The sequence below is a fragment of the Gymnodraco acuticeps genome, unplaced genomic scaffold, assembly GCF_902827175.1.
Source record: "Gymnodraco acuticeps unplaced genomic scaffold, fGymAcu1.1, whole genome shotgun sequence".
NCBI classification, from domain to species: domain Eukaryota; kingdom Metazoa; phylum Chordata; class Actinopteri; order Perciformes; family Bathydraconidae; genus Gymnodraco; species Gymnodraco acuticeps.
Genome location: NW_022991216.1, coordinates 1,116,322 through 1,138,953, shown reverse-complemented (window position 1 = coordinate 1,138,953; position 22,632 = coordinate 1,116,322). Strand labels below are relative to the sequence as shown.

The window sequence follows — 22,632 nt, the reverse complement described above, 5'->3', positions numbered from 1 at the left end:
AAAGAGAGAAACGGGGATATCATGTACAAATTAAATAGAGGGAAACTGCAGGGAAGTGAGGAGGAAGAGAGGAGTCAGAGTGACATCCTGCAGGCTCGGGACAGCAGGGGTCTGTTCATGGACTCTCTATTCTGGACACTAGTGATACAGATGATGTGCCAAGCCAACCCAGGCCACGCTAAAACAAAGAGCAAATGGCCTGGGGGCGGTGGATGATTCCCCTTGAGATGTGCTGGAAATTCCCATTTCTGATGCATTTTCTGCAGCTAAAACTGAGACAGAAATCACAACTGATCTCTAACAATGCAACCGAGGGCTTCCAGTATTTAGTGTAAGAAGCAGCTGCAGCAACATGGATGTCACCATCATGTACTTTGAACATTTACTCCCAAAAAAGGGTCACTGTGCCTTTGAGCAACCCTCTGCTTATGGTTTTCCACTCCAGTTCCCTCAGCTGGACGTCCGTGACTCAAGAGTGCATGAAATATCTGTTCAGTATTACTTTTTTTCCAGCTGAGCAGCTTTCTCTCTGCTCCACCTAACAACTCCATAGATGCAATGGGCTCCACACTGTTATCTGTGAATCACAAACTGCAGGTTCACCGCTCTACCAAATCACTTCATAATGGCGAGGACCAAAGTGACTTTAACGGTAAAAATAGTGTGGTTGTAGAATGGTTTATAAAAGAGAGAAATAAGCCTGTAATGATAGGGAGACGATGACTCAGTTAGTCACGTTCTGCACTTCTAGCGAGCCTCAGGGTGCATCTATATTTACTCAGCGATGACCTCAGTTCATGCAGCGAGGCAAAGAACTTCTTCATTTCTTGTATGCCTGTGTGTCTTCTTTTCTTTTATAGAATCCATTTCACACACTCCAGAATGAATGTTTGATTTAAAGCACTGGCATGTGAGAATGGGCAATAAGATATAGACGTATAAATAAAACATTGGATATGGAGAGACAGAAATAAGTGCGGCTATAAAAGTGTGTCTCACGGTTTTTCTCTCTGCTTTGAGCTCCTGCAGGTAGCGTGACAGCTCGGCGATGATTTGAGACGTCAGGTTCTCCGCTATGACCTCGTGTTGACCCGCGTAGTCATTGAGCTCATTAAGTGATGTCAGGAAGGCTCGACAGAAGGTGAACCTGGAGAGACAGGAAGTGACAGGGTTGCAAACGGAGGCAAACACAATTAATATGTTCAGATAAAGTCATTTGGAGCTTGGATTTGTGATGCTTGCAGGATCATGTTAAATGATTTATTTTTTTGCTACAGGTAGCATCGGGTTAGCTTAGCATAAGGACTGGAAATGAAGGAAACACATTCAATCCAACATATGTAGCATTTAAAAACACAAATATACATTTTCACATGGTGTAATGTATCAAACATTACAAACATAATTTTGTTTTCACTCATATAACTCTTCCTAAGAAATGAACACAGGTAAGCATTTGTTTTACTTTTTAAATATCGAAATATAACCGTTTCAATCCTGTACATTGCTAAAATATCATTTTATGTATTCTATTCCTTCACCTTTAACACTTAAACACTGTTTTGGTAATCGCTTTTTCAATCACACAATGTTATATTGTAAAATACATATTTTGCACATTCCATATTTCTATTTTTTGTTCTATTCCCTGTTATATATTGAAGTACAATGCACACATTTTACTAATTCATTTCTTCTATGAATTTGATATACTTTTTTTTATTTGTAATGGTGCAATATTGATACGATTTTTGGATAGTATATCTTGTAAGAATGTAATATCTTCAAAAACATTAAAAAAAAATGTTTTAAAAAAATATATAGATAAACTATAACATAAACGTATTTCCCCCCAGGAAACAATTGGATATTCCTTTGATTTATTGTAAGAGCGACATCCTTTCACTTACTTGCTCTCATCCTCCTCTCGTGAGTTCTTCTTGGGTTGATACTTCTTTGATAAATTCCTGTAAGGACAAAGAATGCAGCCTTGTCAGACATTTCTTTCCTAAAAGCTCATTCTGCAGACGGGTAGTGCACCCTTCCCATTACATTTCCCTGACAGCGCCTTTATGGAACCTGCCAAAGGATCATCCAGAACACCATTCAATCCAGCAGAGTGCCTTCTTCCACAACATCCCCTTTGCTCTCTTCTGCTCATAAATCATGCCCTCCAGGAGAAGCATGCATGCAGAGCCAGTCACCAGAAACAGGCCTGCTTTTCTTATGCGGCCATGGCCCTTGTGTTGACTCTGGCTGTATGTAAGTGGCACGAGATAAGTGCAGCGTGAGGGGAGAAGGAAAAATGTGACGGTGTGTAAAGATGAAAGAAAATAAAATGAAGGTGACAGTAGGGATAAGACTGCGGACAATAACCTTTGGATGGTTCTGACCATCCTTCAATGTCCTGTTTTCAACCTAGCAAGCGTTTTGTGTTTTTTTGACATGTTACAGTACATCATGTCAGCCCTTGTTCCATCATAGTAATAATACATTTCATTGATATAGCACACTTTAAAATCGACGTCATCTCAAGGTGCTTCACAATGCTATAAAGAGAAAAACTAAGTAAAAAATGATCTAAGGAGCATATTGATTAAAATATGGTAATATAAAAAAGGTTAAGAGCATAAAAGGTTAGAATAAGAAATCATGACGTTGCAACACACTGCAACACCCAATGCTCTGTTTGATGGCTGCCCTGTCAACAAAACATAATAACGTGCACCATGCTCTGATGGATTTGGGTCATTGTGTGCTCAGGCCTTCAGGATGCTTTGTTCAATCATAATTAAAGAGCACTGTTCTCTATTTGAAAAGATGAGCCAACAAGTGAAGCATGTACACAAACAACCACAGCCATTCATTTTCACTCAGACAAAGCAAATCTGAATATAACAAATACAAATGAGGGAGACACATTATCCAACCATATGTTACGTCCTACAAGTCAAGCCACAGCTTATTAGGATGTTTTGTTGAATGGCTGCACAGATTCGTTTAGATCGGATACTATTCAATTAAGATTGATTTATTTCCCGCCTCAGCAGATATTCGTCTAATGTGATAATTGAAAAGGAAAAAATGCCGGTTCAGTAACTGGAGACGGACAGGGCTTCATTAGCAGATAAGAGAACAGGAAGATATTGAATGTTTTTCTTTGTATGCCGCAACAGAATACATGATATTGTTGAGTTTAATGGAAAAGTACGAACAATTAAAGGCTGGCAGAAAAAGCTGTTTGATGAAGTGCCATTATATCACATTACATGTGTTAAACATAAAAAAACTGTTATATCAAAGAGTGTGGCGTATCTGCTTTAATGCTGCAGGGAATTTCTTGATTATTCTCTTATTTGCGTTGTCAGTTTAACCCTTTGTGCTCCACGTATGATTCTGAGCTGCTGTTCTCTTGGTTTGATTCTATTGTTGAGACGTTTATACTTGTATGTGTCTGTTCTGTGGATTTCATATTGCATCCATGTTGTACAAATGTATAAAAAGAGATAAATGTTTGCAAAAAAGTTATAAAATGTATAAACAGATCACAATTATTAGTACAAGGTCAGAAGCTCAAAAAGTCTATCCACTTCTCATATGAGAATCAAAAAGATAATGTGCTTTTATAGAGCTGTTAACAGCAGTGGTAGTTGCCCTTGTTGTGAGATTATAGCACTGCTGGAATCTGAATGCCTCAGCATGAACATGTTGTAAAAAGGTCATTCAAAATTCCTGCTTAAATAAATAATGCATGTTCTAAAGAAAAAAACCGACATGTAATGCTGTCTCGCTCGGCTCACACCCCCCACGCCTCTCCTCCCTGGTGGTGTTTGCACTGTTGCTAGGCAGATCTATCCGTCTATCTCTCTCTCCATGTCCTTCTAACCCCATCTCTAATTAGAGCTGCTTCTCACTCACTCTCTCATTCACAGCCAGATGTCATGTGTCAGATTGTGTACCTGCTCACCTCAACAACATATAACAAACATGTCAAAATGAGTCCAGCAGTTAGCTCATAATTAGGATTTAACAAGCACTGTTGCACAAATACATGTTTGTGTATTGCCTTATTATCTCTGAGTGTATTTGTCTGAAAGGTGATACATCATGGCTGCTATACACTGGTTTTCAATATAAACCCAGCCAAGACGGACTCTTTTATTTAACCTCACCCAGTCTCTTTGTGAGCAGGACTTTATTCCCACTGTGATATGGATTATGCCAGACAGGAATTTAGAGGAGGGGGAGGAGGCATGAATGCATTGCCCTGCATTAACTAGACTGAAGCATTGTGCATGTTTACACCATTGCCTTGGAAGAGGATTATTCATGGCTTACTGCAGTGTGTGGTTGCTGGGGTGATAGAAATGGTACAAAGTAGTGTGGTAGGCATTGATGGCGTTCAATTGGAGACAAAGTACAATTATTTTCATTTTGCTTTATTTATTAGTTTTTGGACTGTGAATGTCATAACATAATGACAAATGACGATCACGTTTTCTCAAAGCCGAATACGACATTTAAGAAGCTGCAATCAGAGGATTTCTAGTCCATTAGTAGATTGACAGAAAAGAAACACTCAACTATTTTTGAGTCACTTTTCCTTCAAAAATGCCTCTCAAATATAAAGATTTTTCTTCTTTTTTGGGGCCTTTTTCACTATTTTTGGGGGATTCTCAGGCCCCGTTTACATGAATACGGTTCGGGTTTTATCCGCTACTTTTCTCTTTTGTATAGCCCGTTCGTTGACACGAGGTTGTAACGGAACCGCGGAAACGGACCCCTCAAACGATAACGGGTCCCAAGGTGGATAGATCTGCGGACGGAACACTCTGGGGGTAGCGTGGTCAGTAGCTACCGCTACTGCTACTGACCATGCTACAGATGTTAGTGCACAATCTACAGCTCCTCTACCACAACCATCAGCAACAAGTGGACATGGAGAACTACATCAACTACATGTTGCTAAATCCACGCGGAGAATAAACAGAAGGGCAACCAGGCAACCATGGCAAACATGGCAACCATGCTCGGGGGTCTTCTTTGCTGCTTTTGGTGTATTTTGTGGCGGAAGTACAGCGCCACTTACAGGCCCGGCATATGTACTACAGTGTCTTTAGTGGGTCGAGCGGTCTCGTGTGAACGGACACGTTTATTGAGCCGATTGCGTGTGAACGGAATATTTTGATATCGAATTTGGTTCATTTTCGTTTGCGTTCCCGTGTAAATGGGGCCTCAAGCGCATGCTAAGGGTAGCGCAGAAGGAAAGAAATCCCCCCCAACAACAGCGCTTAGACAAAAGAAGAGAAGATCAAGCAGCTATTTCCATTACTGCATTAGATCTAACAGCCTTGCATTTCTGTTTGTTTGAGCGCCCGTTAGATTAAGCCTAATTTCATTAAGAGGGATAATTAGTCCTGAGGTAAGGCCAAGTGGCTCCACAACAAAGAGGCTCAGTGTGTTGAAAACACAGGAAACCCTATGACTCAAGCTCTCCTGTCAGTACATCCTAATTTCCTAATTTTAGCCTTTTACTGACAAGTGTGCAAATGTGCACGTGCAAGTGTGTGTTTGTGTGTGTGCTTGATAACAGACCCAGCTTGACAGCAGGTCGTCTGTGTAAGCACAGCGACTGAAAACATCCGCACCATCTGTGGAGCCTGAAGTTTAATAACAGCCGACCTGCCAAGGAGAGGAGTCCAGCCCCCGACCCTTTGTCCAACACACTGTGCACAGATGCTGACTAATTGAATTATGGGATATCTGTTTGAGTTCAAATGCAAGGGCAAATCTGTCTGTGCGTATGTTTGGGGGTTACATCACAGTGCTCTAAACTGATTTACTTTGGACACTTTCCAGAAGTTGTACACACTATCAGAAGGTAATTCAACCGCCACTGTAAACAAGATATGAATGCACCTGAATATTTTCTGTTAGAGCAGCAAGGATTTGATTTTGAATCAATCATTCATTTGATTAGTAATTTCACTAATCGTTCCATCTAGTTATTTATATATGTACATTTGCTTTGTACAATTTGTACATTTAATTTAATCTAACTAGTGCCTTCTATTTGCTGTTACTACTTATTTTATCACTGTTATTCATTCTTCCTATGTCTTTTACTATTAAGAGAAACCTAAAAAATTGTGTTTTACCCGAGTATGATGACAATAAAGATATCCTGATTCTGATTAAGTCAACGGGACAAAGAAATCCAACTACTCTATCTAACCAAATATTGTTTAGCCTCTCAGATATTGAGACATTGGATAATTATACTTTCTGTCAATAATCATTTGCTTTGCATACGTTTGACAGTGTTTCTTTTAATTCAGTAAATGCATAGAAAGAAAAGAATGAAACAAAAGTACGAGAGATAACCAAACAGTAAAAAAAAAAACACCAATTCTGTTATATATATATACATATATATTCAGTTTGATCTTTCTTCAAGTGTTAACAATTAATGGGTGTAGGGCTCTGCTTTACTGCATGCAGGTAAACACAGACAGCTAGTCCTATTATCTCAAGCAGACTTATGTTGAGTAGTAAGCTGTGGAGGATCTGTTACACAGGGTTACTATCTGAATGCTGGATTGGAATTGGCTTGTCAATCTGAAGCGGGGGAGGGGGGGGGGTTTGGGGTTGATACTTGGAGCATTAGCCATATTGCCAGGCCTCTTTAAAGATGAGGATTGTGGATTTGTGGGGCTATCTCCCACTGTGTTGGAATACATGAGGACTTAAGAGGGGGGCTGCTCATGCTACCATCCCTGCCTCTGAGGATCAGTGACTGCACTGTGAGGGGGCGGGGCCAATACGCGTGGTTGGAGGAAAAAGAACAAAAAAATCTGGGTCAGACCTGGGCTGGATAATGCTGATACCTAGCAGTCTCTATGGAAACACAAGCTTCGCCCAATCCCTCCGCAACCTGACTTCCTCTCGCCTGAAGCAGAGGCAACAACAGACAGCGAGGCAGACAGAGACACAGAAAAAGAGAGGAAGATGGAGGGAGCAGACATCCTCTGCACAGCGGTTTACTTTGATCTACAGTTGTGGAAATAAATAATACTTAAAAATATATCAGCGATAATGTACTGCTTCCCATAAGGGAATTCACGTTTCAGTTTCCCCCCCCAGAGGGAGGTCAGAGATCACGGTCAGCTACATAATGAGCTGGGGAAGATGCAGTCTCCAGTTTCAAGGACACTTCAGTAGGTCAAATCCTGCTTTAAAGGAGGGGGGGTCTCTATCAAAGCCACCTGGATGGAGAACATTCAACCCTGAATGTAGTTCAAAAGTCAGCTCACCTAATTTGTTTTGCATAGCTGGTTTCAATCTCCGACCTCTCCTTGACGAATTTGGTGTACTTCTCCACAAATTCGATCCCCCACTGCGTATGCTTCTCCAAGTTGTCAAACTGATCCTGCAGAAAAGAAGAAGACGTGATGATTAAATCACTGAAATACAAGAGACGTCAATCTATCATCACAAGCAGACAGAAAACAAAAGAAGAATAAAGCATAATCAACCTGATGACGACTTTCTATTGTCTATACTTTGGAAACTAAAGCTGAAGTCAAGTACCACACCGCTCTGAATCAAGTTCCAATATCCCAGAGTATTAGCATTAGCATTTTCGAAATAGCCTTTACACATAGGGCTTGGCCAAATGGAGTATAATGATCAGTAATTAAAATACAATGTATAATTGGGTTAAACCCAATAATAAAAAATAGAAAATGACATCACTTTGCTGTATCTCAGTCTATAACACCAGGTAAAGACAACAATTATGCCATCTAACGATATTCAAATCTAAGACTGTGTCAAGTCAAGTGTCATACTGTATAACAATACAATATTGATATATTGCCTGACCCTGATTGATTGATTGATTGATTGAAAAGTTTATGAACAGCTTGTATATTGGGTACAGTACAGTACAGCTCAAAACATACAATTGTTAAGGGGATGCAGACCAGAGAAAGGCTTTCGTCTTGTTTACATCAGGGTCCCCCATTTCCAATTCATCATGTCATTTAAGACATAAGACCCTAATGACACATCGTTACCAATCTTCTAAAGATTGAAGCTATCCTCATGTTGTGTAAATATTCTCCATTGGCTTTCTTTCAGCCAAAGCAACCATGCTATGTGTGTCAGTCAATGTGTTGTCAACGTGCAGCTGACCTGCCCTCATGGCAACAGTTCAAACATCCAACCCCTTCAAGGGGGCATTCCCTGGCCTACAGCGGCCCAGCATTGGAAGTCGTAGAAGTGAGTTTCCATTGGTTCCCCTAATCCCATCTCAAAGTGGAGTTGGAGGACTGAGTGTAGTTGATAACCAAATACAGCTGTTGGGGCAGCTGAACTCATTAATCACGATTTCTTCCTGACTTGTGAGGAAAAAAATGAGCCTCTAGTTGGCCGAGGTCACGTCTAGAAATCCATCAGTTCAGAAAAAAGCATTTAATCAACACACACACATGCTACAGCTAATCTCCACTGACAACCATACGGCTTCTTCCAAATGACCATAGCGTTGGTTTTGAAGATAAACATAAAAAACAACCTTGGTGTAGCTCCAACAGTCCCCCATCCTCTCCTCCACCATGTCTGAAGTCTTCCAGCTAACAGTCCCTCTAGCACTGCACACTAAGCAAGTGAAGCACCAGCTCTAAAAAGGTTTGTCTGATTCTCTGAGAATGAACTCTACGACTGCTCGGAGCCTCTCTGCACAAAGAGCATTTTCATATCAAAGACACAGGAAGCGGTTGTGGTGATGAAAAGTGTGAGCGTTACGTTTAGGCCTCTGTGCAGCACTTCTTTAACTGACTTTTTATTAGAATTAAGGCATGCTGAATATACAACATGTTAATATACTATTCTATTTGTATTGAGTCACATGTCCTAAGTGTGATGACATCGTTCAAACACCTTTAAAGCTGCAGTCAGACTAAACGTCTCCCAATTGAAGCACACAAAGACAACAATGGAGAACTTCCAATGAGAGGGACTTCCTATTGTTAGTCAATCAACCAACTATTCATTATAAGAATGACAAGATGAAACCTAACAATAAGAACCTTTATTTTGATAACTTCTCAGTCTAGTCACATGTTTTTATTTTCTCAGTTTCTCTACCCCCAAGACTCCTATTTGTTGATTCTGCAAAATAGCTCCCCTTCCCTTCCCTTTAATTCCCAAAAGCATGCTCACTCTCAGATCTGTGTGCCAATTAAAACAGCATTTGCTTCATTATCACATAGGTAACAACCCTTCTTGGAAATCAACAAACATCACTGCTGCTACACCATGCACATGAAACCCTCCTCTTTCACAAAATCACATTACCTTTTTTTGGGGCACCATTTTATCCAGTGTGGAATGTATACCCCTTTAAAATATCTTAATCCAAAAAACGTCCATCCAACAGCAACTCCAAAGCAGCACAATCGGCTGAGGTTAGGCTACATCCACAGCTTCAGATTAGAAAGGGAGATTAGAGTGTGGAACAATGTCCGCTGACCCCACGCGCTAACAAAGAAACTGCACAGTGGTAGCAAGTCATTCCAGATTGTCTTTGAGGAGAACAATTCCAGAAAGCAGGAGAGGAAGCGATGTAGCTCTGGATCCCTCACACACACATAACACACTGATATGAGGCCACGGCTGCACACAGCATTCAGGCTGAATGCTCCATCAGGCGTAAGGTGGAGGAAGTGGGATGGGGAGAGAGAGAGGGGAAAAGCAGAGGGAGGGGTGTTGAGAGGAGCAGAAATGACAGAAGAGGTGGGATTATATGGGAGGGGATTACATATAATGGAAGGGGGGGTGTCATACTGCTGCTGGGGTCTCATAAACCCTTCACTTTACCATATTTCATATAAAGTATAGCCTATATGAAATACACTTTATGAACCGAGACACGACGAGTCATTCCAAGCTCATCATCGCTAACATCAGATGGGATAGAAGTTGCTCGAGGAAAAAATGGAAAAGTCATCAACAAAGCTTTTCTCCACCTCCAAGGGAAAGAGCTGATTAATAAATGATGAGTCTGAGTGGGGCGAGTATCAAAGACAACAACACATTATGTGAAAGTGTGTCAGATGAGAGCATACATAGTCTGCCTGCTGTATTACATTAACCTCCTGCCTTCAACAATGACTAGCTCTGTACAGATTATTGTGCATTCTGCAAGTGATTTGGCCCTAGCAACGGAAAACAGATCCAATGAGAGAAATCTGTGAGCAAAGAAAAGCAGAAAAGCATGTGAAGTGGGGGAGGAACAGTCAATCCATACTATTTTGGTCATTGTTTAATCACGCCCCGAGCAGAAATTCACATATGCGAGTACTTTTTTACTTTTTTGTACATATTGTTGGGTTTTCCATTTTTGGTCAATCAATACAAACTAGTCAATTGAAATGTTCAGTTTATTTGTTTACGTTTTATTGAACAGACAATAATAGTTCATTGAGAATGAGAGATGAGAATGAATTGAAATGTTGAGTAAAGGCCCGGACACACCAAGCTGACACCAAAGAACTGACACGGCCGGACCCCCGACTGTTGCGTCGCCTCGCTTCTCTGCGTCTCGGCCATGTGTCGCACTGGAACACACCGCAAACACTTCAGCCGACGGCCAAGTAGCACGTACGAACTGCGCATGCGTGAGTGGCAACAACTCTCCTTACCGGTGTGTCCGGGCCTTTAGAATGATGCTGAAGTGATGATGTGAGTTTCTTTCATTACCTGGGACAGTTTGATAGTTTTATCTAAGGCTAATGTTTGCATGTGTTTTCCTATTTACTCTGTTATATTGTGATGTTTGGTATTGACGCAAGACAACTTTCTCCCATTGGAAACAATAAGTAACCATACCCTGAAGAAAACCACACATTTGATATAAATCCATTCCAATTGAGCTATATTTCAGGCTATGATCTTTACTATGAATACAAATATTTCAAAACTAAAGACAGAGGTAAAGACTAAATGACTCCCCCCGCCCCCCTCCTCTGTAAAGCAATAGGAAAATAATGTCAGTAGGAATATATGAATTTCCAAAACATGTCGAATGAATTCAGTAACTTCAGTCTGCACTGCATGCAAATGATAGTGTCAGGTGTTCTGCCACAGTACACTCACGGCCCGGCCACACAGCGGCGTGCGTTGACGCTTGCCGGCGCGCGTGTCTGACACTCGACCAACAACCAATCACATGAATCTCCCGCCCCTGACACACAAGCATGCGGTTTGATTGGCTAGAGCTTGTACTGGCATATGATTCGATTGGCTGGCGCTTCTGTCGAGGCGTCAAAAGTTGAACATTGCTCAACCTTTGCAGCGAGCAACGCCAGCAACGCTCCACGTCGCTTCCCAAAATGCAGTTCGGCTAAAAGTGACGTCACCCCATTCAAAGTGAATGGGCAGAAGCGTTGGAAGCTTCAACGCACGCCGCTGTGTGGACGGGCCGTCATAGTCAAACATGCAAAGGAATCCTGTAAACCCCCTCCTATGGCCCCCCGTACTGAAGACTAATAACTCCAGCTTCAAACTTCCCTTCTGTCATGTGCGGCCTCTGACACCTGACCTCGCTCCTGCAGGAGGGGGCTGGGGGTCCTGCAGGAAACCAACCCGCCCCTCTCTGCTTGTTATTTCAGGACGATCCCACTCACTCTGATGCATGTAGTGTTGTGGTAGTACATGGAGGAAAATAAATAGAACCGTGCAGCTAAATATTTTTTATTATCCAGGAAATTGGGAACAGGTTCAAACGGAGAACAAAGCAGACACTTAGGAGTTACTAAATATATGTCGTCTGTCCATATGTTCAGTAGGAAAAGACCCCCACCTTTCCCAACTGCTGATGCCGATTATGCTGCAGTTTAATGTATTAGACTGCAAGTTAATCTGAACTAATGCACGTTATTTACCAATCCAGATCAAATCTCTTCTTTCCATCCACACTGACGGCCCTTTGACCTTCATCCCTACAACATAGAGGAGTCCTCTGTTCTCATGTAGCAGAATATAGCAACAAACACACTTTTACCACATTGTTTCACTAGTTTATTCATGCTACTGCTGCTCCATTTTATTCTGACTGGATCTTAATTAAATGATTTAATCTTATACTGTTTTTTTTAATTTGTTTTTGCCATGAAGCTCTTCATCTCTTTTTTGTATTATTATATATTTTGTCCTACCTTCTGACTCTTCTACCAACTTTGCATGTCCCTTAAATGCTTTTATGTATTTGTTTGTGTACCATTTAGGACTGCAACTGTAAAAAGTGTAAACCTTACAGCAACTGGATATCTGATATTGAAATGTAACTACTGCTGAGTAGAATGTTGTAATCTAACTACGAAATGTATTGTACTGTAACATTTGACTTTGATCTGAACTGATAACTCCTCTTCCTTAAACACGACACCAGCATCTGTACCTGTCTGTGTGTTCTTTATTGTCCAGAAGGCAGTGATGTAACCATAACAGCAGCTAGGTTATTTGTATGTCTTCTAGGGCTGCACGATTTGGGGAAATAATCTAATTGCGATTTTTCTGACAGATATTGCGATTTGATTTGCGATATTTGTTTTTAAGCGACCCAACGGAAGTTTATTGTAAAATGCGGCCATATCTCCGGCTAGGAAGGTCGCATCAACGTGTTCCCGTCTCTAGCACACCGAAGCCCGAGCTACGAGTGAAAGAACTAAACTTACATGAAACTTCCGTTGGGTTGCTTTAAAGTCAAGCTTCAGTTTAAGATTCACCCTGTAATAGAAACATGTGATGGAGCATTACTAACCTGACCCAGACGTTTCACCAAACCATCGAGGAAAGCTCCATTGGAAGCCATTTGGAAAGGGCAGGCACTTTCAAAAACACTTGGCAGGTGATTGGATCAATCTGTCTATCACCTTCTATCATGGGCCACTTCTGATTGGTTAACAATGGCTGGTACATGTGGAGCACAGCACTTCTGATTGGTGTGGATGACTGACACACAAGACTTTGATAATCCCATCATTTAAAATCGCGATTTCGATTTAAAATGGATGAATCGTTCAGCTCTAATGTCTTCCTGTTCCTCCTGCCATCCACCAGAGAAGGCAGTAGAGAGTAATAGCACTACTAATACTAACTCCACTGCTGATGCTTTTTTTAAATCCTCAGCGGGTTTTAAAGACAGTCTGAAATAAATGGAGCATGTAGAAGAAGTGTTCTCTGACCTGACCACAAATGTCCCGAGGACCGCTGGGTCTTACATAATACTGCACCTTTCAATGTGTTGTCTTTGTTGCTGTTGCAAAAAAAGCTGCTATGCAAGAACATTTTCAGGCATGATCTGACCAAGTCTTATTCTACTTGTCATTGCCTTCAAGAGCTATTAACGGTCCTTGTTCTTTTAGTGTGGATTAAAGGCAAGATATTGTAAACGTGGATAAAGACACATCAACAGAAAGAAAGTAAGGAGCAGTGTGAACTGAACACTTTCAATAACAATGCTTTTAAAACCTCTTCAAAATCGCTCCGGGGCCCACTGCTTTCTTTATTGCAGCTCTGCCACCTATGCAGAGGTCAGTGCGCTGCTCTGACGATCACAACATCAATGTGCCATTAAAACACAAGAGAAGAGGAGAAAGTGAGCCGTTTCATTGGTGGGGTGGGGGGGATGAACAGGACACCACTGACTAATAAGGTACAAATATGTAAATTAAGACAATTATTCATTCTTCCACATACATTAAATAATGCATACTGCTGAGGACATTAGGAAACGTATGTGTTTCAGCCTTTCCTCAGTGTTGCTCTGTTGCAGTCATTGCTTCACAGACTAAAAACTACAAATATTTAACTTCCCAAAAGTGGTCTTCAAGCTCTCACAACTAAATGTCAAACTCCCCTAACTTCACTTCAAGCTTTCAGGTTGTGTCAGGGGTATCTATATGACGTCTGACAGGAAACCTGAGGAGACAAAGGAAATGAGACAGAGGCTGAGGGGACAGATGTTCTGGAGGCAGGACAATAGGACAAGAGGCCTTCAGATCCCTTTGTCTGTGTTGAATGGTTAAGTGTGTGGAGTAGGAAAGTAGGTAGGACAGACTGAAACTTTACTGTTCCAAGGCGAGCATAATGACCTGGAGTCCATACTCATTTGTTGATTAAGATTTAAGAAAGAAAAATGGTGTGACAGAAACTATAGTGGAAGGAATGAATGTGAAACCTATACCTACTTAGTTTAAAGAGTTATAATAGAAGTTGTAAGTGTTTTTTGTATCAGATTTGTGTCGTAAGAGATCACATAGTATCAGGATTATGTAAAGACATTACAAAAAATTGGTTGCTTAATATGTTATTTCTAATTCCATTGAAAATGTTGTTTAAGTACTTCCCTGAGGTTTACAATTCCTAAAGTATTCAGATAAGATAACTTTGTTTTTACCACTTGATAACGTTTCGAATTACAAAAATGGCCATGTCATTTGAATTCAGTGACTTACTACACTGCAAAGTTTTGATGCGCTTGTCTATTGGAACTATTACGGTAAACATGAAGGAGTTATTGCAGGATACTTGTTAGCTAACAAAGCCCAAACTGCAGTGAGATGAGGGGGGTGAGGAGGAGAGAGCATTCATCCAAACGTGGTCATTAGGCTGTGAGTGTCCTGCAAAATAAAATCATAAACAAGTAGCCCAATTGTTCTCAAAACTAGCCCAGTCTGTGATTAAAGCATGGCGGCAGAAAATAAATGTCTAATGCTATGGAGTTGTTCTAATTAATGATCCATGATTCTTGCAGACCATGGCAGACACCAGAGAGATGACTCTGACATCTACTGTCCTCCATGAGTGGGTCAATGCACGCTCCACTGTGGCTCAGGACGGTGGGCGTCCTGCAGGGAGAACAAATATTTGGGGGAGATGCCAAACCCTCTCTGGAACACACACTGCGCTTTGTATAAGACAGCGGGGCGGAACAATGGCTCCACAGCCTGGTGTATTAACCCATGTGTCAGAGAGGAGTACCAGGAAATAGGACAGTAGCCTCACACACAGGCATGGCTGCTTAATGCTGCCCTAAGCTATATTTCTCTTTGGCCTATTAAAGGGCAAGAAGTGTTTCTCAGCCACCGTGAGTGGCAATTTCACACATGAAAGCAAAAGAGGCAACAAGAGCTAGAATTATAAGAGGGCCAATCAAGTAGACAATTGATGGAAATAATAACGACAACTATCTTGATGATCATGTGATTTTCCGTGCAAAAATGGCAGGAAATTCTATTTTCAGCTTCTTGAATATGGATTTCCAAATGAATACTTTTGGGTTTTCAATGGCAAAACAAGACATCAGTGACATCATCTTTGACTTCGAAAAAAAAAATCAGCAGGCAATTATCACCATGAAAATAAGCCAATGGGATGGGACCATACAAATATCAAACTGCAGGGTCAGTTTATTACATGTTTGGTTTTAGTATCTTTGGTGCACCATACACTCATTTGAGGCTGGATTACTGTATTTTACCTCAATACTGACCCATCACTAACAAGTAGGCTTACATTTTCATAGACACTCCCACTGACAAGGATCAGTTACCAACTGCCTGATGTTAGGTAATGATATTCATGCAAAAATACTCCTCTGAATGTACAAAACAAACACATGCCCACTGTGAAACGCACACATGTATGTACACACACCAACGCTCTGCAAGATATGAGCAGCTGTTTTGGGCAGTGGGTGACCTTATGTGTAAGAGCGCTTGTTTGCATGCCATGCAGATATTTATAGAAACAACTCCTCTGCCAGTCTGAAATCTAAGAGTGTGTGTTGGCGTATGCACACGTGTATCACGCTTCCCTGTCCATAAAACATGTCTTCCCTGTGCAAGACCCCTGTACCATTTAATCCCACTACCTCTAAGCATATTGGTCCAGAGCAGCTTCATGTATGAGTAATTGCTTCACTCGATTAGAAAGACCAGCCCTTCTAAACAACAGGAAATTGCCGCCTCTCAGTTGTGAGTCATAGTAACGGGAAGGGTGGTCAACTCATTCATGGTCTCAAAAAGAAACTTTTACTGCAGCATTCTTCTCCACCCTTGTACAAGTTTAAAAAGCTGCCATCTAACAAGTGCTTCTTGTAATTTGGTACAACGACTACCACAGCCTTTATTGCCTGACTAATAATGCTAATTTAAATTACAGGAGTACATTTTCAAAAATCAACAATGTCTCTGCTCACTTACATCACTAGTCATCTTCATTTGCAGTAGCACCTGCAGATATTCTTCATAAGGACTCAGCTGCTGCTCTTCCTTTTGCTCCTCCGTTTCAGATTTCCCAGAACGAACATTGTCCAGGAAAATGAAAAACTCGCTTTTTCTGCGCAACATTGTGACCGTTTTCACGCAACAACAAAGTGGAAAAAACGAGCTCCGGACCAAGTTAATCCATCTCGAGGAGTACAACACGAGAGAAGAAGTCTTGATTTAGCAAAGCAGTGTTCAAAGATTTAAGATCCTGGACATAGTAATGCAAATATTGGAGACAAATATTTCAAATGTCCTGGTATTTGAAGAACAAATTCACCAATAGAGCACAGAACTAAAGGTACAATGAGAGCGACCACCACAAATGTTGCGAGTTCCAGTAGAGCTTGATAAAATGACCATTAATCTGATTACTACACCTCCCTCCTTACTACTTGAGCCACCCAATAGGACGCCGTGGCTCTGTGGATTAATCCTGCCAGGCCAGAAAACACACTTTAGCCATTGTTCTTGTTGAGCTGTTTTTGTCCTTTTGGGGGGGATAAAGCTCTTTAAATCTTATACAACACATTCTCTGGAATTAAACTAAAGGTATTGAACTTAATATGAGAGAACCGCAATGAGTCTTTATAAAGTAAACTGCTACAACTTGGCAAGATATTGGGTAGTTCATTCAGTGATAGATAAAGTAATCCAGATTTGACTGAGATAGCCCATAAGCTTGATAACACTTTGAAGGTTTATGAAGGGGTTAAAAAAGGGGGTTATTTATGGAGAAGTTAATCTGTATCAGTACAACAACACTGTCTGGCTGAATCAAAGCTTTGGCTAAATAAATCAAAGTTACCAGACTTCAGTGGACTTCATATTTCAACCTGCTAACTTGTCTGTTATGTGATAACGTAATCAAAAAATATTGGAAGCTAAAATATTGATATCCGATTTTCCCAACTCCTAGACAGCAGTATCAGACTCCAATATCAAGCGGGTAAATATTAAGTTATGGCATAAAACATGTTAAAGGTCCCATGTCATGCTTTTCCAGTTATTACCCGTCCCCTTGTGTTATGAAGGTTTTTCTGCATGTAAACGGTCTGCAGAGTCACAAACCCTCAAAGTACACCCTGTAGCGAGTAAAACTCTAACACAGAGAAGACCTGTCTGTGCTGCCCCAGAACGCCTCGTTGGACATTTTCTTTTTCAATATTTTCTTCCGGGAACCAAGTGACGTAACGACGACCCCTCCGTGGATTGGTCAAGATGGACCAATCCGTGGAGCCGTTATGCTACGTCCGCGGAGCCGTTACGTTTACCTTCCTCACACACACACACACTCAAACTTTTCTCAGCTGCAGCTCCGCAGATTTCTCCTCCCTGGGGGGGGGGGCAGGAGCTCCAACAAGCCGTGTAGGACAGAGAGTGAATACACATACTATACAGAGATGCTGTATGAGAAACCAATGTGAGTTTGGAACATTGCCCCATATAAATCTATTTTATTGTTAGTCGACCTCAACAATGGAATTATGATCAGTAGAAATGGCCATGACATGGGACCTTTAAAGATCACTTTACCCCTAAAAGATCCTTTCTATATCAATGAGTTATTGTCCGCGTGTTACCTTGAATTTGCAAAGAATTGTTTTAATGTGCATTTATGGTGAACAAAGAACCCAAAATCTTTCTTGGTGAATTGAAGTCAATGGGACACACATGATATCGAAAATATATCAAAACATTCCTAAGTCTTGAAGGTTTGGGAAAAAATCTTGTGTTTGGGAATTCCTGAGCACACAACTAGACTGAAGTGTTGTGTGATTTGTAAATGGATGTTTTCAACAAAAAAAAATCTGGTTAAACGCAGACTCTTTTTACTTGAATCCATCAAGAATATTCTCCTTGTTTGGATTCTTGGTTCACAACATTTATTTCAATATGTAAAAAACACAGGGTGAATTATTGAATACAAGTGGTCATTCTGGGAAGGAATGAACGCTTGAGGGGCGAGTCAACACTGTGTTCAGTGTTTCCCTGCTCATCTGTCCCCTCATGGTTCAGGTGAGTCTATTGCCATGGCACTCAAGCTATGTGCTGCCATGACATGTCTCCGGCAGACCTTTTTCCGCTGAATAACGTAATAACTGCAGGTTCTCTCAAAATACTACCTTTGTGATTACTATACTTCCTTGTTAATAGCTGTCAGTCTTTTAATCACAGAGCTGAACTTGATGGGAAAAAACATACAAACAAACAGCACTAGCATATAATTAAGCCTGCAGGCCAACATGATGGTGGTAAATGAGAGATTAAAATGTGTTTTGCACTCAGACTCAACTGTGTGTGTTGCTCATGGTTTCAGTTCATAAATAGATCTGAGTGACGCGGCGCTGCCTGTTTCTGTCCGCCTGATGCAAGGCTTCTCTTCTTGCCTTGGCTCTCTACTCTCTGCCTCCACAGTTTAATAACTCCGCTTCAGATGACCAGAGTCAAATCTCTCCCTTGAGGATTAGCTCATCTGGCTTTGTGCCAACAATGTATTGCATTTCTCTTCTCTTTTTTCCTCTCTAGGAATACAGGAGTGTAGTACTACTTTTCTGGGTTCCTGGTGCAGTGTTACCCCTTCTCGTACACTTCTTATTCAATTTAGATACTGCAGAAAGGCGTCATAAAATAAGATTAAAGCCATGCCGCCAAGTGCAGCCAATGAGTGGGGTTTGCTATTTTTAACCAGAGCATTGTATTTCGCTGGAAAGTTCTGCTGATGTTAACTCGCATGGCCACTAGCATGGCTAAATCTATGATGAAGAGAACTCTCCCCATCTCAAATTAGGTGAGGAATATTTGACTTTAAACTAAATGGCCTTAAATAACAGGGGTAGGCAACCTTTTCATATCAAGTGCCATTTTTTTCTTGCGAGTCAGTGTGATATCTATTAAGGTACAATTTGGTTTCATTTTGACACAACATCAAATTAAATATCTAAAAGATCTGTAATTGTATTCCTTTTATCAAAATTGGCCAATTATCAGGACATTTTAATTATAAGAGCACTTTACAAGAAGGCTGCCATCTTTATGACATTTCCACATCAGAGTTGAAATCATAAACCCAATTTTCCACCAATCTCTTTCATAGGAAATGCACTTCTTTTGAATGAATCAAGCTAGCTTAAATGACAGGTTGTGGAACTGAAATGGCTGTGAAAGAGTTCATTTAGCATGTGAAAGAGAGTGTACTTAAACTTTCCTCAAAAAGCTCTTTTGAACACTAACTACCCTTGATTTAGCTACCACAATGCTGGCATGACGCCTAAGGTTGCCTTCGCCTGTTATGGAATAAGACACTTCATGGGCGTCGCAGCCATTATATCAGGGTGGGACAAGTCCCCCCCACCTTTTCAAATGATTAGTTTAGACCCGCCCACTTTTACCACGTGGAAAGTCCGTGAATTGGTCTATCCACTCGCCGCACTTTGTAGAGCGCTGTGTCAGTGCTTCACTTTCAAATCCATTCCACTTGCTTATTGAGAGAATGCCCAAATCAATGAAACTCCGTACCATGTTTTCACTGCTGCTTTGTACCAAGGCAGATTCTCCCGTAGCGCGCATGTTCAAGGAGTGTTGCCATAGTTGGACAGCTCAGACCTGTTGTATGAAGCGATACAGCGAAAATCAAAGCTGACGATCTCTTGGTTTGATATGTTTTCTCCCCCAGACAACATGGACATAAGACATTTTTTTCAAAGAAGAGGAAAGTAAGTCATCAGCTGGTAGCAGAATCAGTTAACAGTGATGGCGGCGGCGGCGTCTCACTTCTGGAGAGGAGTTTCGTCTTTATGTCATGATAGAGAGATGCAAATACTGAATAGTTTAGATGAGAAAAGGCATCGAAATGCCAGGTTACTAGTATTTATCATGTAAACAGGGAACATGAATAACCCGATCTCTCTGTGCTCATGTAAACACCATGATGTCCATGTAGACGCAGTCAGTGTGTTTTACTGCCTCAGTTCGATAAGAGATTATTTTCTGAGTTCTTTAACTTAGGTACTCTCTCTCAAAATGGTAATGTGCATTATGTTTTAATTATACTTCTTATCATTCTGAAGCTTTTTGTGTGTGTTCATGTTTTACTGAGTGCTTATAGGCAATTTCCATCCCAGTATTCAGTTAACTATTTATTTTCTGTGCACATTACATAGACTAGCTAATATTCTACTGCTTGGGACTTTGAGTCTTCAAAATGTCCAATGTCACAGACTGGGACTTACTTTAGAGTCAGTTGTATTTACATTCAGTATGACTTGTTATGATTCAATGTGAAAGAGTATACTGCTCAATACATAATGATCACTTCACCACCTCTCTTGACATCTAGGCGCTTGAGAGTGAGTCAGAGGCAGAACACAGGGACAGTGGAGAGAGGTTCGTTGCTGAGGTGAGTGATGAAAGGAAAATGACAGTTTAGAGTAAATTGTGATGTGGACTCTCATCCTAGAATGTTAAGGAAATCAGTGGGGATATTGAACAGGAAGCATTTCAGTCAAGGGGCATCATGTGACCAATATAGACAGAAGAGCAACATTTAAGTCAATGATACCATTCCTAGGTGAGCTTAACATCTGTATGGAGTCAGATCAGTCTCAATATTAATAAATGCTCACAGAAGGATTCACAAATGTATTTTGCGATGTATATATAAATGACTCTCCACAACAATATCTCTCAATGCACAATATTGTTATTGTTATATATAAATGTACAAAAAATTGGCATTTCAACTGCTTTTTATTAATTCAAAGAAGGCTCTAAATTAATAATCAAATATGTTTTCTTTCTTTACTACTGTGTACCCATCATTTTCCTCATGCTAGTATAGCCACATAAAAGTATCAAACCACCTTAAAATGCACCAGAATACAGGAAATCTATTTTTTTTCATGGGGGGCGACCCCCACACCCCCCGTTAAAAATGTCCCCCCCACATTCAGGATGCTTCCTACGCCCATGAGACACTTACATATATGGAGTTAAGCTTTAGGGATGGACGACATAATGTCTGATCATCTTCTTCATCTTCTCTCACTGCTATTTTAGATTATTGGCTTCTTTTGTTCTACCGTCAGAGAAGCCAAGAGATGGACCTTCTAAAAGCCCACAAGCACTTTGAGTCTGTAGCTATTCTCTCTTGCTAACAACAAAAGAGTTTTATGCTGATGCTATAAATATATACGATCCTTTTTGGGGGGGAAACATCTCAAATGACTTGGTAAGCAAGTCTGTTCACCGAATCATCAAAATGAGCTGACATTAGGGCTGCAACAAACGACTAATTTGATAATCGATTAATCTATCGATTAATGAAACGATTAATCGACTATTCGGACTATTACTGTATGCCTTGCACAATTTCTCAAACGCTCTTATTTAGCCATCAACTTTTAGATTTAGCTTGAGATTGTTTTAGGCATGTGGAAACTAACAATGAAGACAATAAAGATGAATACTTGATTCAAAAATACATATATTATTAAATTAACTAAACAAATTGTGAACACAACTAACATTGCTTAGTATTTAAATTAAATAAATAATATTTCACATAAAAAGAAACAACAATCGTACAAATCGTATTAAATAATGTGATAACATAATTGTAAACAGAATAGTGGAAAAGTTACTCGTGGACGGGGCTACAGAGCAAGACAGTCGAACCCGGTGCATTTCTCCGTCTGAATGTGGAGCACTTTTGCTAAATGTTTAGAGAAATTGCTCGTGTTACCGCCCTTACATGCCAAACTCTTATTGCACTATTGGCAACGAGCATTGTCCACCTCAAGACGGGTAACATTTAACCCCACCTTGGAGCGCTTCTCTCCGCCATCTCCTCCGTATGTTGCATGCATGTAGCAGCCGTGTGTGTGTTGCTGCATGTAGCAGCCGTGTGTGTGTTGCTGCATGTAGCAGCCGTGTGTGTGTTGCTGCATGTAGCAGCCGTGTGTGTGTTGCTGCATGTAGCAGCCGCGTGTGTGTAAACTGCCCCGCCCCCTCGCACACATACGGGGGAGAGAGAGATCTCGTCTCGATTGGAAAGATCGAAAATACACCATAGACACATTTGTTTGTCTTTTTGCATATTATAAACAAGTTGGCGACACTAAGACTGCGATATAATGTTTATGTAGCAATAACACATGACATATTTTTTAAATGTCTCCAGTACCGATAAAAATACCGATAACGTTGGAGTTTAACGGCGCGTAAAACACACGTGATGACGTCAACAACGAATCGACGACTGAATTAGTTGGCAACTAATTCAGTCATCGATTTTAAT

At 40.7% G+C, this 22,632-nt stretch overlaps 1 protein-coding gene across 36 annotated transcripts in view; it reads right to left on the bottom strand.

Moving 5' to 3' along the window:
- LOC117561387 (formin-binding protein 1) overlaps nt 1-22,632 on the bottom strand; it is an 80,111-nt gene that overhangs the window by 44,106 nt on the left and 13,373 nt on the right. For 34 of the 36 annotated variants that reach the window (XM_034238729.1, XM_034238720.1, XM_034238721.1 and 31 more), the window contains exons 1-4: nt 8,579-8,635; nt 7,314-7,429; nt 1,911-1,967; nt 1,000-1,147 (exon numbers count right to left, since the gene is read on the bottom strand). In XM_034238729.1, coding sequence (XP_034094620.1) covers nt 1,000-1,147; nt 1,911-1,967; nt 7,314-7,429; nt 8,579-8,620 — 363 coding nt within the window. In that variant the 5' untranslated portion in view covers nt 8,621-8,635. Of the gene's footprint in view, nt 1-999; nt 1,148-1,910; nt 1,968-7,313; nt 7,430-8,578; nt 8,636-9,360; nt 9,743-22,632 lie in introns of those variants that run through there. The other 2 variants (XM_034238725.1, XM_034238724.1) reach the window with 2 other exon arrangements.